General features: G+C 42.6%; 1 protein-coding gene across 1 annotated transcript in view; it reads right to left on the bottom strand.

The window, feature by feature from the left end:
- Positions 1 to 17965, bottom strand: part of RAP2A (RAP2A, member of RAS oncogene family) — a 30449-nt gene extending 12484 nt beyond the window's left edge. The window contains exon 1 of the mRNA XM_082756066.1: positions 17642 to 17965. Within this exon, the coding sequence (XP_082612192.1) occupies positions 17642 to 17955 (314 nt within the window). The 5' untranslated portion in view covers positions 17956 to 17965. The remainder of the gene's footprint in view (positions 1 to 17641) is intronic.
- Between the last annotated feature and the right edge of the window lie 228 nt (positions 17966 to 18193).

The raw sequence follows: 18193 nt of genomic DNA, 5'->3' as shown, positions 1-18193 counted from the left end.
CTAACATGATACTTCCAAAGCAGCAGGAAAAATCAGGATGTCCTACAAACCTGAGGTTCTCACAGGTGCATCACTTTCACTTAGCTCCTGTCTCGTACTCAGTTTGTGTTGAAAGAAGTCAAGTTATCACAAAGACTACGAAGAGATAAGGCACAGTAGGGTTGCTTAAGTACAAAGCTCTCACTCAAAAACTGCAAACTCTAAAACTAACCATCTAGTTTAAAATAAATAAATAAAAGAGTACAGCTACTACCTGTAGCAATGGCTCAGCATCTTGAAAATTAGGCTGCATGCTGATGTCTTTGAACTTTGTATCCATAATTTAAAATTACTCTTAATGACTGTATTAGTTTTCTGACCTTAAATATTTTCAAGCCATATGCCATGGTAATATAGTAATGTTTATCGCAATGGGCATGACTGGATGTGTCAAGGGTTTTGGTGCATACCACATGTACAACACGCAGAAGATACTACAGTTAAAAAGAACAGAAAATACTACAGAGTCTACCACTGATATTTGATTTTTATTTTAAAGTCTTCCAGACGTAGCCACTTAGAATTAAATTTTCTACAAGGTGTCAGGGGATAAAACACATTAAGTGAGAGGAGTGCCAGCACGATGTGGGTTCAGTACCAAACCCTGCTAAAAGACTTCCTGAGTGATTTCTCACAAGTCCTTTAAACTCTGTATCTCTGTTCTCCACCTGGAAGAACTGCCATCAGCCTTCACCTCAGAGAGCCTAAGGCATGTCACCATCGTTGAGGCCTTCCATCCTTGGTCACCTGCACCCCAGCTGTTCTCAGCAACCTGCTACGTAACTGCACAAACCTTCAGTTTTTCTTTACAAGCATCCCGAATGTGTACATTAAGACAGATTCAGTGCCAACGGCAAGCTTGCCAGCAGAGATAGTAGAGCCTTTAGATGAGGTGTGCCTCAGAGCAGGAGCAAAGAACAAACACCAGAGTGGGGAGGAAGCCAGGGTTGCTACCTCACTTCAGCTGCGCAGGCTGGAGCAAACAGCAGAGCTCATGGTATCTTAAAACACTGACACTGAAGGATTTGTCCTCCTCCTCGCGTCTCCATACAAAACTTGCACAAGGTCAAGAAGCCTACCTACTCCGACAACGTGGGACTGAATACAACACTTTGCAAAGGCAATAAAAAAATGCATGGAGGCCCCTTGAACATCATACAGCAAGTTTACAGAGCCTATTTTTTTCACACTTCTAATTTACGAGATCGTGACCCTAGCAGGTGCTACCATTCATCTAGCAATACACGCTTTGTCACAAGAAGCTTCTCTCAGAACTGTACCTTTTGAAATGCAAACCTTCAGATGGATTACTGTAATGTTATAAAAGGTACTGTAAACTTTCTGCACGAGGAAGCACTGACAAGCAGGGGGAAGGAAAGATGCCAAATAGATTGGTACCACTTCAGATATAGCAAAGTGTATGTCTGTAGTTAGGTTAAAGAAAAACCTCTGAGACCAAAATTTTGTTAGTATCCCACCTGGAAAAGCAGAATCAACATCTAGCCCTTCTGCAAAGCACAGAATCTAGCAAGAAATGTATGTGGGTGATGGCAGGTCTACTTTCCTATAGATTTGGTCAATGCTGTACCTAAAGCTCCAGTTTTTCCTTCCGCCTAGTACTCTTTCCCTCAACCACCCTCAGATCTGTAAATCTCCAAGCTATACAAATATGTGTAACTACTAGTTTATGTTGAGGAATTGACAACCATACCTACACAACTCAAGGTAGGCGTATATCTTATCACTATGAAAGCAAAGCAACTTAATGAGATTTTACAAAATTAACTAGAGCTCCTTCCATAAGTTAATGGCGACTTCAACCTCTTTATCCTTGTTAAATCTATAGAAAGGGGAACTCATTAGTGAATACACAAAGTAAAAACTTGGGCTAGCATATTCAAATGCATAAGCCCTTTAAAAGGGTCAAAAGACCACGGTTCCCGTAAGGCTTTGTTTCACTCTTCAAATTGAAAACGCTCTTATATTCCTTGAACCAACTCATAATCACTGATAAGAATCCAACTACAAAACTTATTTAAATAACTGTTCTAATAGGATTTTCTCTAGCTCGTTAAAATTACACTTTTACAGTCTTTAAGAACAGGCCTAACAATTAATTCAAAACCTTTTTAGTAGCATCACCTGCTTCTGAAGGATCAGAATTTAGGAGAACCACACAGCTTCTTCTCAACATCAAGCTAAGAGCCTTCTCCAGTAACTCAGGGCTGCTGACATATTCCTTTAGAAATAGCTGCAGGATCACAAAATTCACAGATAGCACAGAACAGCCTGGGTTGTAAGGGACCCCAAACGATCACGAAGTCTGATCTCAAACACCTATGTCCCTGGGTAGGCTTAAATTCACCTCTGACAATTTGATTGCTACTATCTGCATCGTCTGTACAATCAGGCACTGCATGTGGCTATAAACTGCATTTCCACAGTGCCTTTTACTTATGTACTTTTAAAGAACTTGACCTTTTGCGATGAACTTAGCTCCAAGTCACCTAAAGCTTCAGAAAAAAATAAAAACTGGATTAAGCAGCAACCAACCTGGCATCAATTTCTGTTCTCCCATCAGTCCCCACGTAGAAGAAGCTCAGGCAGATGGATACCAGAGCGTATGTGACGTGGCACAGCCTGAAGAGAATTTGAGAGCCTCGCACGAAGCAGAGGCTTCCTTGTTACCCTAGTAACCACAGAATAATACAGCTTAATGTCCTTCAAGCTAATAAAAATACCCTACACTGCTTCTAAGAAAACTTCGCAAAAATGCTCTGCTGAGACAGATTTTCCTCACAACTGTAGTATTATATGACAACTCTGGGTATTATTTGTAAGATGGGCTATTTTGCAGAAACTCTAAGTGAGTGGCAACACAAGAATACCGAACCCAGAGAGGAGACAGAAATCTGACTTTTATCATTTTGTCTTTTACTTTAGAAGCAGTATTATGATTTCATATCCTTTTGATTATATTCAAGGCCTCTTTCACCAATGTAAAATTTGTCTTCAGCAAAAGAAGCCCAAGAACTTCTGGGTTACAGGTCCAACTGCTTCATTAGCAGATGCTCTGGAAGCCTCTTCCCTCCTGCTGAGTTTCTACCAGAAACTCTGACTCCTGACTTGAGAAAGAAAACCATTCTGCCACGACCACAGAAAGTTGGTAGCCCTCACCTTAAAGAGTAACTTATTTAATTACCATAAGCTTGGTTTAAATAATTTGAATGTTCAGTCGGACTGCTTTGGATGAACAGAGCACCAAGAATGTTTCTTCTCCATAGTTTTCAGAAGTGGCCTCTGTGTTTAACAATTCAGCTCCTTAACTCCAGAAATAAAATGCACATCAGCCAGTTAAGTGAAACTGTTTCCATATCTAAAGATTAATAATATATAAATTATGACCTTCCAAAAATCTTGTGGGTTTTTTTTTTTGGTTTCGTTTTTTAAAAATGCTTTGGTTCACCAGGTATAAAGTAGTGCCTCCCAGCACACTACTGCTATGCTGAGAATACCAAGTATGATTAACTAATAACCTCTCTTCTATGTTGAGTATAAACCTCTGAAATAAGTTTCTCAGGAACTTATTCTTCCTGCGTAAAGACAAGTACCCATTACAAAAAAATACCTCACGAATTATGTTATTCTAAATCAGCATCCTGAATATGTTGGAAGACATTGAACAAAAAGTTCAACCATCCTAGCATCCAGAACTTTCCTAGGAAGAAATTAATACCTATAAAACGATACCAGATATAAGGTATCAGGTACATAGAATAGTAAAATGTAAATACTTTCTTCCTTATGTATATCTCAAATCCAATATTTGTGTAAGTATTAAAAATGACGTCAGCCAGAATGAGGAACTTGGGCATACTCAACAGCCCAGATGTTATTTATGTTTCAACTCATGTACAAATGTTAATTTCTTTGGGTCTGGCCTAGGTTATAAAGGAATAAAAGCTGCCTTTTCCCAGACACGTTTTACTAACACGATGGACAGATGTTTTATCATCTATGAAGACAGACCGTCCCCAGAAGAGTCAGAGCCCACGGCTGCTGGCACAGCCAGTTTGTGGGATGCTGCAGTCAAATAGGTGGTAGCTTGGTTGACAAAAAGGATATGTTTTGCTAGCTCGTGGTGAGAACTCGTGCATCTGCATGAAACGGGAAGGAAAAGAAAGAAAAGACTTTTCAGCAAAAGACCATACTGTTCAGACAGAGAGAATTTTTTTCACAGGAAAGAAAAAGAAGCCAAGCCAACCTCAACCATTTAAGATGTCACAAATTCCGACATGGACACCACTCTCAGTATTGCTTAAATTAGTGAGGAAAATGATTACATTTATCTGAAGTGGGATCAAACAATGTGGCTTTATACTGGCTCAACTAAACTTGTTCAGAAAGTAATTTGGTGATGAAATTTTCATCCAGGAAGGATGGCAGTTTGTGTACTTAACACTCAAAATGCTAAGAAGTCATTTGAAAAAAGTTGGATTTCTTTTAAGAAAGAGTCTATATTTGAAGGAACCACACACCCAGTGTCCATAACACCTTCTTTGTTGAATCACTAATTGGTAACCAGAATTTCCTGAAAATAGTCCACTAATTATTTTTTCCACATTAAGTCGTCCTATGCAGAAAGGCCATTTCAATTAATATGAAGGTGTGCGTGGGGGTGTGAAGCCCAGGCTGTTCCCAGTCCTTTTAATCTAACCGCGTTTCTTGCTGACAGACAAAGTCTTTCAAAGGAAGGTGTTTTGATCATCTCTGGGAGAAGAATGTAGACTTCAATTACCGGCCCAATTATCCCAGCTAGGAAGGCAATACAATTGTTTAATTTTAGAATAATAAGTGACTTTCAAGGTGAGCCTTTTCAGCTTTCATCCAAGACTGAGCTTTCCATTGTCCCCCTCCAGAAGACTGAGCTACCACGACGGTAGTCACTTTTTTTTTTTTGGAATAAAAGCCAGCTGCAGGAGAATTCAACGTCTTTTGAGTTCAGTGATTTGCCACCTGTAGGTGACTTGTCCTCTTTCTTGACTGTGCTTATGTCAATGTTAAAAAAAAAAAAAAACACAACTTTTTATTTTGGGTATACTTCAGCCAAATACAGTTGCTACAATTGGAACAGGATAAAAAATAAATATACAACATCCTGCAATAAACGGCAAATTATATTAAGTGATCAAGTTCTTGAGAGTTCATGTAAGGAATATGGGGTAGCACTAGGGGATACATCAGTAATCCCTGCAGTACATGGCATGTATGACACCCTCCCTCCTTCTTCCTTATCCATAGCAATCCTGACCTTCTAAGTTCAAGTATCCTGACCTCAACTTTCTGCACAACTCATTTGCTTTTTCAGAACAGAGTTGTGAAATTTTGGTCAATTTTGGTAGGTAAAAACAGAATTATGTGAATTTGTTTAATCAAAGAATTACATAAGGGGAAAGAAGACAAACATTTCCATCATCAGATCAGATCATCACAATGCTAATCATGAGCTTCTTGTGACAGAATGCTTAGCAGATAAATGTATTTGAACATGTCCACTTCAGGAGGATGACTGGGGGTTTGTAACATCTCCCAGTGTCAGTCACTTCCTTCCTTTGAAACAGGACCCCAGTTTTAGTTACATATTCATTCACCTCATGTGTCCCAGATAAAACCGTTACCGTTGCCCTGTAGCTGAACACCGGGGAATTACAAATGTAACTGACAGTGCAAGTGAAAAAGATGCAAAGAGCATTAGCTCCAGTCCATCAGGAGGCTGTTCGAGGACTGCATTTGCTCACTGTGGTTCTTGAAAACCACCCCAGCACAGGTGCAGAGCAAGTCCAGCAATCCTCCTGTTTGCTGAATCAGAGGTCAATGCAGAACACAAAGTGTAAGGCCTGGAGGCAGCAGGGCTATTTCCACAATAGCTGCAGATCTTTAAGTAAAAACTGGTACTTGGAGGGGTAACAGGAACAGCATTTCTTGCCAACGGTTGCTGACAGACTCATCTGATGAGCAGATTCAGCATCTGAATGTGGTTGCTATGAAATCTGGTTACAGAGAGTGCTAGAAGTAAAAGGGTTAGAGGAGGTTTGACTAAAAGCTGCTAGATGGTAAACAGATTCTTCAGGGATTTGCAGCAGCTACATAACAGCACAGTGATACTTCAGCAAGTGACGGAGGCTTCACAAACCCAGCTGGAAAGTCTATAATGTACCTAGTGCCAGATAGAGATCGTTAGATATCCATTCAAATAGCATAGGAAAAATTACGATCCAATCCATGATATTATTATTAAAGGCAGCCCAGTGTTCCTCAAACCTAATCCCATCACGACATAACCAGATGTTCACCCCACTGAAAACAGGGGGATTAGCTTCCCCACAATTTGAATAAAATTTAGGAATATCTGGATCCAGCTAAATTAGCTACATTTTCTGCAATGTGATTGAGGATCAAAGAGCAGAAGGCCGCTGCTTATCTCACACGGCCAACCTATAACTACTGGAGAAGCAGATGACAGACAGCCTGCTAAGAATCCACAGCTTTTAATGTTAAGTGAGGCTGCCAATATCCAAGCTAGGGGAAATACAAAGAGACACATGTGAAGACTAGTCTACCAACTTTCCTCAGATTTGATATTTGACTTTAAAAGCTGTGGGCTCTCAACAGGCTATCTTGATATCATCTGCTCACCCAGTTTCTTCCTACTAAAGAGTCTACCATCCCTCAGACAGCTGTTTGTTCAAGGATAGCCACCCAAGTAGATTCTACTCCAAATACAGTTTATTAATCAGCAACCTGTGCATAAAACTTGCTTTTAGAGAAGGAAGACATCTGAGAATGGTTAAATACATTCTTATGGAAGCAATGAAGTTTATCCTAGTGACTGACAGTAAATCACATAGTGGAAACACAATTTTAGAAGGAGAGAAAGAACTCTTGGCTGTCCAAAGAGAAAGGCTTCCCCATTTTGCATTGGCAAGTCTCTGGATCATGGCATTCTGGGTTTATTAATACTTAAACCCAAAGAAACCTCAGCCAGGAAAGGGTCCCATGCAGTTCTGAAGCGTAATAAAGCACCACAGGCTAGCTGATCAGCTCCAGGTAAAGGAACTGTCAAGCCCATGCCATGGGCCTTGTGATCATCAACCCTCTGGTCTACTTGCTTGTCTGTACTAAGAGTGATCACACAATCGTGTGGTGGAATTTCACTGCTTAAAACATTTCAAAACATTAAATAGATCTGAAAAATAAGGAGGTGAATGAGGAAAACCATTTTGGTGGCAAACACTGCTAGGCCTGAGGTAGGTAGCACACTAGGCCTCCAGAAGGATTTAGGCGGCCATGTCCGAGAGACTGCTCCAGAGACCCGCTGCCGACCCGCTTCAGTTCCTGACAAGCAGCATGTATCTCAGGCTTTTTTTTTTTTTTTGTTGAAGCGATACAGCTGCTTTAAAACTGTGCTAGCCCAGCTGAGCTGTGTGCTGGAACCACAACAGGGTCACACTCCTCAGCTCTCGTGGGATTTGTAGATTAGGCACGCAGGCAGCTCAGCCCCTCGGGAGGCCTAATTCACTGAACGCTCCTCTGTGCGTCTACAAACGTGACAATGCTAAAACACTCGATAAAAAACACAGCAGATATCACTTCCATGCAAAACCATGGGAATAAGAAGTAGTGGCAATGCTGTTTCACGAATTGGACATGCATGTTCATCAGTCAGGGGAGTTTGTCACCTGCCTTTCCCAGAAGGCTGCCATAACCACTATGCTACAAGCAAAGCTGAGGGAAAAAAACAACACTCTCCAACCCTCCTGTTGAAGATGAGCCACTATTAAGGCATACGTAAACACTTGAAGGTAAACTCACAATTTCCAAGGGAACAACAGAAAAAAGATGAGGTGTACGAGGTAGTATGGACAGTGGCCTAAGGAAAAATACCAGAGACTGAAACCCAGAGATCCCCTGATACTGTTTATACGGAAAAGTCACTGCAAAATGCAAAATCAATATCCCAAACACTGAACAGTCACCAGAAGACTTCACTCACCCAGGTGACTGCAACATTTCAGGCAAAGCTCAACTGTTCCTCCATTACTGCACAGTGGTTCCCATTTATTTCCTCACTATTAGACTTTTTAAGTGTTTTAATTAGTGAGAGAGCCTGCCTCTGAAGAGGTGGGATACTACATGAGTAAGGAGATAGCTCAAGGAGTTTGCTGCAAGAGGACCACACACCTCAGAGCACAGCAGACTCCTAAAGCTCTTTTGCAAGAGCCATTTCCCATTTAAGTTCCTCCCTATTTCTCAATGAAAGTGAGAAAAGAGAAGGCTGAAACTGAATGTAAAAAAAAAAAAAAAAAAAAAAAAAAAAAAAAAAAAAAAAAAAAGGAAGGCGGGGGAAAGCATCTCCAGTGCATAGCATGTTCAGAAAATGAAAGCCAAGATTCGCTGCATCCATTCTGCTTCGGACAGCATCCTGTACGCTTAGTACAAAAATGAAGCCATCCCTTCTTTGCCCCCAAGTCCCCTGCTGCATACTGAGGAGGTTATCTGTTAAAGACCCCACAGCTGATGAAAGAGGTTTAAGCTGTACTACATCGATTCCCTCTCCCCACAAAACCTTATCAACACGCAAGGAAAAGCGATGGGAGAATTCACTCCAAGTCGCTGCCTGGCTTCTGGTTGCGGCTCGCAGCGCTAACCCAGCAGAAGGTGACTCATGCTCCTCTCTTCCAGGCATCGTAGGGAGTAACCTGCATGTCAGCCACAAGGAATCTGACTGCTTTTGAGGCAGGCAGAGCAGATGCCTTCCTCAAGCAGTGAGACAGAGAGCCCGGGTTTGGTCAGACTCCGAGGCACTCAGACTAGTTAGGAGATTTTTATTTATTTTTTTGAGGCTATCAAAGGCATCTGAGAGAATGCTCCAGAAGAAGCCATGCAAGGTGATCATCCTTCCAAATTATTTTCAAAAAGGCTGAACTCCTAATTAAAAAAATCACTACCAGCACCGAAACAAAAAGCCCACCACCTCTTGACCGGTTTTCAGTAAAATTACTACAGTGAAAGAGGAGCAAAAAATGTGAACCTGGAGATTACCACTAGGAAAGCCCTTAACAACATTGAGTCTTTTTGGCAGTAGAAAATACACAGACTGAAAAAAAACTTATCTTCATAAAATACATTATAGTGGCAGTATACAAATAGGACTGCTGTCCTGTGGTTCACAAAACACACACCTGCAGGACTCCATGTCACATCCAAGTAAAACACAGATGGGTGAAAAAAAAAACAAACAAAAACCAACAGATTTCCCCCTGTACCTTTTATAATTTTTTAGGGAAATAGGGTAAGAACAACTCTTCACATCCATTATTTTATTCTGACAAAAAGAATTAAATTCTCAAATTTAAAACATGAAGAGGAAATTTCAGAAGAAAAGCACATCTTCAGAACAGATTTATGCATTTCTAAATGGTTCTTACCAAGTTCATGTCTTTCTGAAAGAAAAAGCATACAGGATTTTTTTTGCATATTTATAAAACGCTTTAAGTAAGATTTTGCAAAGCAGTTAAAGATGTTTTAGCAATGTGAGAAACTGCAAGCAGATCCACTCCAAGGAAAGTAGGTTGATCAGTCTTGGCTTATCCTCTATGCTGTGAAACGTATTAGGAGTAAGAGGGCAAACAGCACAAACATTCTCCTAGCAAAACCAAAACTAGCTTGTCACAGCAGGCTCCCTTATAGCCCAGACGTGATCTATGTGGCTATTTCTTGAAAGCATCTTTTCTTGCAACTCATCAGAAACCCAGGACTGAAGCTTTTCTTCACAACGCTCAGAGCGCTTCAAGTTCAGTGCCCTTATCCAATTCACAGGGATCCAATTCATTTCCAGTTCAAATTAAATTGCCATGTGAGTATCAACTCAATCACAATCTCAGACACCATTCATCTTTAGTTAAGGTGGCTGGCTACCTGTTAACCAGAACAGTAAGGGGAAGACATGAGAGTAGGGGGGTGGAAACAACACAAAACCACTAACCAACCAACCCTTACTTTCCAGAATTATTTTAGCACAAACAACGATCCTCATCGATTACATTCCAATACTTTAAAATCCTTTAGTCACGTCTCCTCGTTACCCCGATTTTTTGCAGAAGACAACAAGTACAACTTAAAAGAAGTTAAAGCTCTGTCTATGTGACCCGAGCAGTGTTTCAAAAACAAGCTAGTCAACTCTGAAAACATTTTTCCCTTTTTTGTCCTTCGCTAGATCTTTCATCTAGTCTAGCCTTTCATCTAACCAAGACAAGAATTAAACACCGTCACCACTGCACCAACTAATTGAGCTAGCCCCATGACGTTACTGTTGGGAAAGGATAACATGCTCCTATCACACCTTTAATTCTCTCGTCTAGACTAGGATTTAAGACAACACAGCTGCTAAAACACAACCCATCGACAAAGAAAAGCACTTGAGTTGTATCCGTCGCTGTAACTGTACCTAGACTATACCGTTTGCCTTAATGCAGCAAAAACTGAAGACCACTCCTGTACTGGAAACCTCCAGCCAAGAAAAAAAAATAAGCAGGAAGCTAATGAATAAGAGGACATGAAGAAGCAGATAGCTATAGCTCTTGTTACCTTAATCACATAAATCTTTGTGCAAGTCACTACGTGCCAAGATAATTTAGCGCTGCAGTCCCAATTGCTTCCCAATTCTCTCTCAAAACGTTATCATCACATACCACCTACACAATTTACAAGGAGGGGAGGGAAAAAAAAAAAAAAAAAAGGAAGAAGTGTTTTAAACAACACCCGCAATATTTCTGAGATGAAATAACCAGTAACCACAGGTTTGTTCTTAGTTGCAAAAGAAATCTTGAAGTGAATTAAGTGAAAAACTAGAAAAGGAATGGATTTAATGATTTTTGGGACAGCCACTCGCTCAGACATTTCAAATTTTATTCATTTAAAAACTCTTAAAAATAGAATGACAATTGAAGTCTCAGTCCAAAGAGTTTGCCTGCTAACAGAAGAGTTTTAAGGAAACCTACTGTTATTCTGAATGTTTTATTTATGACCCAAACAACAAAATTTGTTTCTTACACATACTAGCCAACTGAAGAGCAGACAATCACGGTTATTTTGAAAGAAAACACACAAGTTACTGCCAACTGTGCTGGCTATATAAAAAAAAAAAAAGTATTTAGAGAATTATTGTCCTCTACATATCAAAGGGAAAACAGAAAATCTGGTAAGCAGTGACTTTTTGGATAGAATTTTCCAAGTAATCATTACAAAATCTGTCAAAACCCTAATTAAGCGTAATTAAGAGCAAGATAGAAAATATTGAGCCCCAAGCGTTAACGTACAAAGTCCAAGTATTACTGTTCTCAACTATGAAAGCCATTGAAGTCACTGTTATATTTGCTCTTTAACATATTAAACTGCATTTTTACTATGCAGACGTGATCAAGTAACACTGCAAGACTGAAAACAAACTTAAGAAATCTTGCCACATGCTGTTCTACTGTTTGACAATTTTAGCTATCCACATGTATTCACGCACCTCTGCAACAACACGAGCTGCAGCAGCAATTAAGACCTGAAGAGAGAAAATGATGCTGAGTGACACAGGCATGATTCTAAAAAAAATAAAAATGAAAAGAAATGCCGTTCTCTAAACTAGCACAAACTAAACTGAACGTGCATACAAAAGGAGCACGCATTTCAGTAAGTCTAAAAAGAACAGGTAAAAAGCAGGAGGGCCCAGGGAAGTGGTTGAGTCACCATCCCTGGAGGTATTCAAAAGAGGTGTAGATGCGTTGCTTAGGGATATGGTTTACTGGTAGACTCGGCAGTGCTAGGTTAACGGTTGGACTTGATGGTCTTAGGGGTCTTTTCCAACCTAAATGACTCCTGATGGATGATTCTGTGATTTGTTTTCAGTGCCCATATATGCAAACTGTCACATCATTTTACCTTTCAATGGAAAATAAATAAATCTAGGAAAATATCCACCTATATGATTAGCTGGTAAGGGTGGAAGCAGACAAAAAAAATTAAACATTAGAAGACTCTAGTTAAAGGCATTGTCTCAAATTTTCACAGCTTCCACAGAAAGTAACTCAAAGTAGCATGAATACTTCAGATCATTAAGAAAGGGAGCAAGGAAAGAAGAATCAAGAGAACTCTGCAAGTATGGAATTCAGTTAAAAAGCTTCTACAGGAAAACATTAAAGGTGGTATGTTCCAAAGATGCATGAACACTTTGAAATATTTGACTTTAAGACCAAGCTGAGCAATTTTAAAATAATCTTCTATGGCTTAAAATTGCACACTGTCAGAGATTTTTTTTTTTTTTAGGGGATTGTCTATGTACGAATTCCGCAGTTAAATCAAGAAACCTATAATTTTGTCTGACAGAATTATTTCATTAACTTCATATTAAAACAAAGGTAGGTTGACTAAAAAAATAAATTAAAAAATCTACATTCTAAAGAGCCAGAAAGAAGTCTGGCAAAGTTGTTTGAAAACTACAAAGGGAAACTAAAGTTTAAGACGTCACTGTAAAATTTATTTAGTCCTGTACCCTGCAAACAGGTACTCTTTCCATTCTAAAGACTTTCTAGGGGATAGTCAATGTATCAGCTCACCAGTAAGACATAAGAAATGTCTGAACAGCTGAAAAACACGGTGTTACATAAAGGGTCAACTTGGTAAGACTGCCAACTTGTGTTTACCACTTTACATCTCCACAGATACATAAAATATTTGCATTTTCTTCTCACTCCATGAGATTCTCACCTGAGAAACAGCCATCTGTAGCATCCCCTCCAATAGGGGGGAAAAAAAAAGAGAGGCAAAGGGTCATTGTTGGTCTTCTTTTACACTTGGTGATATTTTAACACAATGTCTGAAGCTTGCATCGTGTCCAAATCCCACCCAGTTTGCTGCATTTCCTCAGAAGTAGGTCCACCTGTTTGATGGGATTTTAAAGTCTGTTAATCCGTCCTTGCAATGAAGCGCTAAGTTTCACCTGACAAGCACACAAGGAAGGCCTGGCAGCTTGGCAAGCCATGCAACGGAGGATGTGGACCGTGCTCATTACCTGCCCTGCCTTTTTCACTGAGAGATGAGTAATCAATCCACTGTGTCACGATTACTGGAAGAAAAAATGAAAACAAAAAAAACCAACACAAACAACCTACCTCTTGCTAAAAAAGGACTGAAGGATTTCAGTCTCTTCGTATTTCTACCATCCTACATGGAGAGCATCTGTCAAAGTCCCTCCACTTTTGCATACAGTACTTTAGAAGGAATAATATTTTCCAAGTTTCACTTCAACTGCTTTTGCTATTTCTTCCTGGAAGGCTTGAGCCATACTCGTCACGAGTGTTGAAGCTGCATTTCTTGAATACTGCTCTACATGGTTCTTAAAATTAGACTAGCAGTTTATTAAAAAGAGATGAAAAATACATAAAACCTGGAACCCTTGCCCAGATGACCTCCTGAGGTCCCTTCCAACCCAAACAATTCTGTGACACTGGTAAATTCACTGCTGTAAGAACTCTTTAAACCAGGTTGAAGAGCTAAAGAATAAATCCAACTATTTAATCCTTTCCCAACTCTATTGACAGTCATGTATGATCATATTGAGATTTAATAAGGAACTGGACCCTAATGTGCTAAGTGATCTTGGAGTAAAAAAATATTTAATTTTCACAGCACTAGGAAAACAACATTTTTAAACTAGACATTTGAGCAATTTGTAACTTCAAGTATAGTTTTGCAGACTTAATCACCATTAAGACACTAAAAACATCAATCATCGTTGACTCGAGATGCAGATTTCACAATTAATACGTTTCAATAATTGCTTCTCTCGCGTGTTTTGAATTGCCACAGAGAATCCCTAGACTGGGAGGCAGATTCTCATCCTGATGGTAAGCATTGCCACGAAGAACACTCAACTCAGCCACATTTCTGTGATATTTCATTGCAATATACCTATACTGGTTAGCCTGCACTTTCAGTCAAAATTGATGTTTTCTCGTCTTTGCTTCCTAGAGAAATTAGGCAATAGGTTATTTAGAAGTTTTATATTTACCTGTTTTCCCACTACTTGAAATAAAGCGTTTCCCAAAAGCACTGCCTGAAGTAAAATCTGGCGGATTCTCCGAAAGATGAGCCCAACAGTCCTGTCTTTAAAACACCGGTCTACAGAAACCACAACAAGTGAAGAACAGCGAACTGAGTTTGGAAGAATTTCCCCTCTGTGTTTCAGATTCTGCTGGAATAACAACACTTTTCTATTTCACGGGGTTCTCCTAAAAACGTCCAACAATCCTTAATATGTCCAGATTGAGAAGTTTCATTGAGGAAAGCTACACAAGTGCCAAGAGGACACAGTCGACGATGCTTAAGCATACCTCATGGGAATAAAACACTGGCAAAGTCACATCCAAAATTAAAATTCAGTATATGGTAAGTATCAGGAGGTTGGCTTCAGAGAGCTTTCTAATCACACAACAGACAAACACAACCGTGTTAGAAGTTATCCAACTCCGCTCCGAAACAACCAACCAACCAAACAACCCCCCCCAAAACCAACAAACCACTATTCCACACTTCTTAATCTACATCCTTGCTGTTTCTTTGCGAATCTCGCTATCTAACTGGGGTGTATCACCACCGATCTGTTTCATCTGACAGTTTCTGCTCTCGCTTCACTGCAGACCTTCACCAGCATGGGCCCGCTCATCCAGGTCAGTCTTGTTCTCACCAGTAAAAAGTTTCTCCAGGAAACAGTTCAGTCCGCAGCAAAAGCTGAAAAGCTCTTTGCTGCCAAACCTGCTAATCCATTCTGGGAGGAGAGGAGGTCTCGGAACTGCAGTACCTACAAATGCACAGGTAACGTTTTGTGTTTCTCACCAGCAGCCAGGAAAGCAGCACTCAGGTTCTGTACACAAAAAGGCTAAAGGGAACTTAGGAATCTCCTGATTCCACCCCTCACCCAGCAGCACAAGGCATCCCCTGCTTTGTGCATCCAAAGCTGGCAGCACGTGTAAATGTGGGAAATTCCAGCTGACAGCACTTCTAAAAACTCTCTTCTCCTCCCCTGCCTGCTCAGCGCTGCCTTAGCACTGACAGGGCTCCTTCACCGAGGGCAAAGCGCCTTGAGTCGTTCCCAGAGAAAGCCAGACAAAAAACACTGCCTTTCCTTGGAAAAGCAGGTGGTTTACATTTCAAGCAGCATTTTCCAGGAAGGAACTTTAACTACCTGCTTGAAGGCTGCGGAGCCGTCCCCTGCTCTTCTTGTGAAAGCCGTGCACCACGCCTGACAGGGCTGCAAGGCTCCCACACCACGCGGTACAAAAGAAATCCTGACTTTATAGTCGTGCCACTAGGAGACTCCTCTGCAAACTGGGAGACCTGGATTTCGGGCCTGTTTCTGAGGAAATTCATGCATTTTTTTTTAATATTAAATAGCCATTTAATGAGAACAGAAGCTAACCTGACAACAGCTATCTGTTGGACAGCCTCTAGGGACTGGCTTCAGAGCTAAGTAAAGGTCTACTTTTTCCCCTCTCTTTTGGCCATGTAAACATGTCACTCATTCCTGTGAAGTTAATCAACTTCCTCGGGAGGAATGAAGGGCTCCCTTAGCTTAATTTGGCCTGGTATGTGGTGGCCAGGCCAGGGAAGCAGAAAACTCAAGCCCGCATCTCTCAGTCTGCAGAGGGAATTTCCCCCCAGCTTTTCTACTTCTTGGGACAGTAACTACAACTATCCTCTAATTATCTCTAATTATGTAAGAGCATGGGAATTCTTCCATCAGAAAAAGTAAAAAATAGTAAGGACACACAAAATGCAAAGGCACCCAGCAGCTGGGGACCTGGTCAATCAGTTTCCAGGTACAATCAAAGTTCAGAGACTTTTATATCACGGTTTTGTACCCATATAAGCAAACACTGGCAGTTTTCAGGCACATCTCCTCCAAAACACCTAAGTAAATGAGACTGTGATTATTTCTCTCTCATTAATGCATTTGTGCAGCTGTAAATGATAACTTAGAACTCCCTGCACAGGTACATATCTGTACCTCTGCGTTCTTCCAGTTACGCTTGCATCCTTCTTACTGGTTAAACGAACGGCACATCAGGTCTCAGACGCTGCCTTTGAACTTGCATCAAGTGGCAAAACAAAACAGCAGACCCCACAAACAGAAGACAAGGTAGGTTGACCAAGGAAGACCTGGTATACTTGCTGAGATCTTGTAATTCACTCTTTAGTATGGCACGTCGATATTATATTCCTTTCAACTGCACCTCAATTAAAAAAAAATAAATAAATCAGGACTGGCCAGAACCTGGATTTCAGCTGCTTTTGGATTGCTTTGCATAAGAGAAATTTAGCATTAAAATACTGCTCGGGTGCCTTTCACAAAGTAGCTCGCTGCCAGCCAGAAGTTGAAGTCTTGCAGTAAGAGCCCTGACAGCAGCAAGCGACGAGCAGACCCACCCTGAGCAGTGCTGAGTCAATATAACCCTGCAAGTGTGAGTTGCTTTCTGTTCTGCTTCACCTACCTACAGGCTGGCAACTCGGGTCTGGAGGCAGACGCTCCGCTGCGAGGCACGGAGCACGCTGAGAGAGCTGCAGCTCGCGTTCAGGCACTGACTGAATGCAGAGCAGCGATTAAACACGGGGAAACCAAAGGCATTTACCAAAGTCCACCTTAACTAGCAGGAGAAAAACTGGTCTGCTATAAGGCACACGTGAATGATGAGGATTGTGAGGATACAAAAAATGCATTTTCCCTACTAAGTTCAAGATAACTTTGTTACATCAGCCTTCAGACCCCCCCCCCCCGTTACAAAGTTAGGACATATATTAAGAAACGCCTCCTGTGAGGAAGTTGCGAGTCTCTGAAAATATCCGAGCTTCGCCTCCTCCCTCGCCTTTCCCCTGCTCACCCTGCTCCCCAGTTTCAAAACCCATCTTTTGGGGCCTCGGTCTGGAGCAGCAGCTCCTGCCACCAGCCCGTCAGCCCCTGCCAGCACTGCACGGCGGGCTGCAAGCCCCAGGGCTGCGGTCCGGCGGGGGCTATTTACAGGGGTTTGCCTTTCAGGTGGCTGAGCCTCTGCTAAAACCGGGTGTGTGGCACAACCCCAATCCCTCTCCATGGCGGGGAAGAGACGTGGGGATGAGCTGCGGGCAGCATTTTTGCAGCTCGAAGGGTCGCTGCGATGTCAGCCCTGCAGGCTGCGGGGGCCTGGCCGGGATCTGAGCATCACGTACCAGTGTTTCACCCTGCAGCAGCAGGGCGATATTTGGGATACCCAGCGGCGCCTGCAAGGCCTGAACCTCACGGCCACCACCTCCTCAGCGAGGCACAGCCCGGTGGGATGCCGAGGGCAATACCTACGTGCCTAGGGAGCGCGGGACACCCCCACCCACCCTGATACGCGCGTGTAGGGTGGGACAGCGCCCCAAAAACCCCCTGGCAGGGCAGCTGGGGCCCCATCCCCGTCCTGCGAGGGGTCGTGCAGCCGCCCCGCGGGGCTGGCGTCGGGGAAGGGCCGCGCCTCGTCACCTCTTGACGCGGATGATCTGGTCGCGCATGGGTCGGATGTCCTGGAAGCTCTGCTGGTTGACCAGGCTGTAGACCAGGATGAAGCCCTGCCCGTTCTTGATGTAGAGGTCCCGCATGGAGGCGAACTGCTCGGTGCCGGCCGTGTCCAGGATCTCCAGCACGGAGGGCGACGCGTCCACCTCGATCTCCTTGCGGTAGAAGTCCTCGATGGTGGGGTCGTACTTCTCGATGAACGTCCCCGTCACGAACTGCACCGTGAGCGCCGACTTCCCCACCCCGCCCGAGCCCAGCACCACCACCTTGTACTCGCGCATCCTCCCGCCGACCTCCACCACCACCTCCTCCTCCTCCTCCTCCTCCTCCTCCACCACCTCCCTCCTCCTCCTCCTCCTCCTCCTCCTCCTCCTCCTCCCGCCGCCCCGCCGGCCGCCCCTCACCCCCCCGCCATCCGCCGCCGCCCCCTCCCGCCGCGCCTCCTCCCGGCCGCCGGGGCCGCGGCGCGCCTCGGCTGGGGCGGGGCGCAGGCCACGCCCCCTCCTGCCCCGGTCGCCG

Source organism: Aythya marila (assembly GCF_965140915.1).
Source record: "Aythya marila genome assembly, chromosome: 1".
In the NCBI taxonomy this organism is placed as follows: Eukaryota; Metazoa; Chordata; class Aves; order Anseriformes; family Anatidae; genus Aythya; species Aythya marila.
This window is presented reverse-complemented; position numbering and strand designations above follow the sequence as displayed.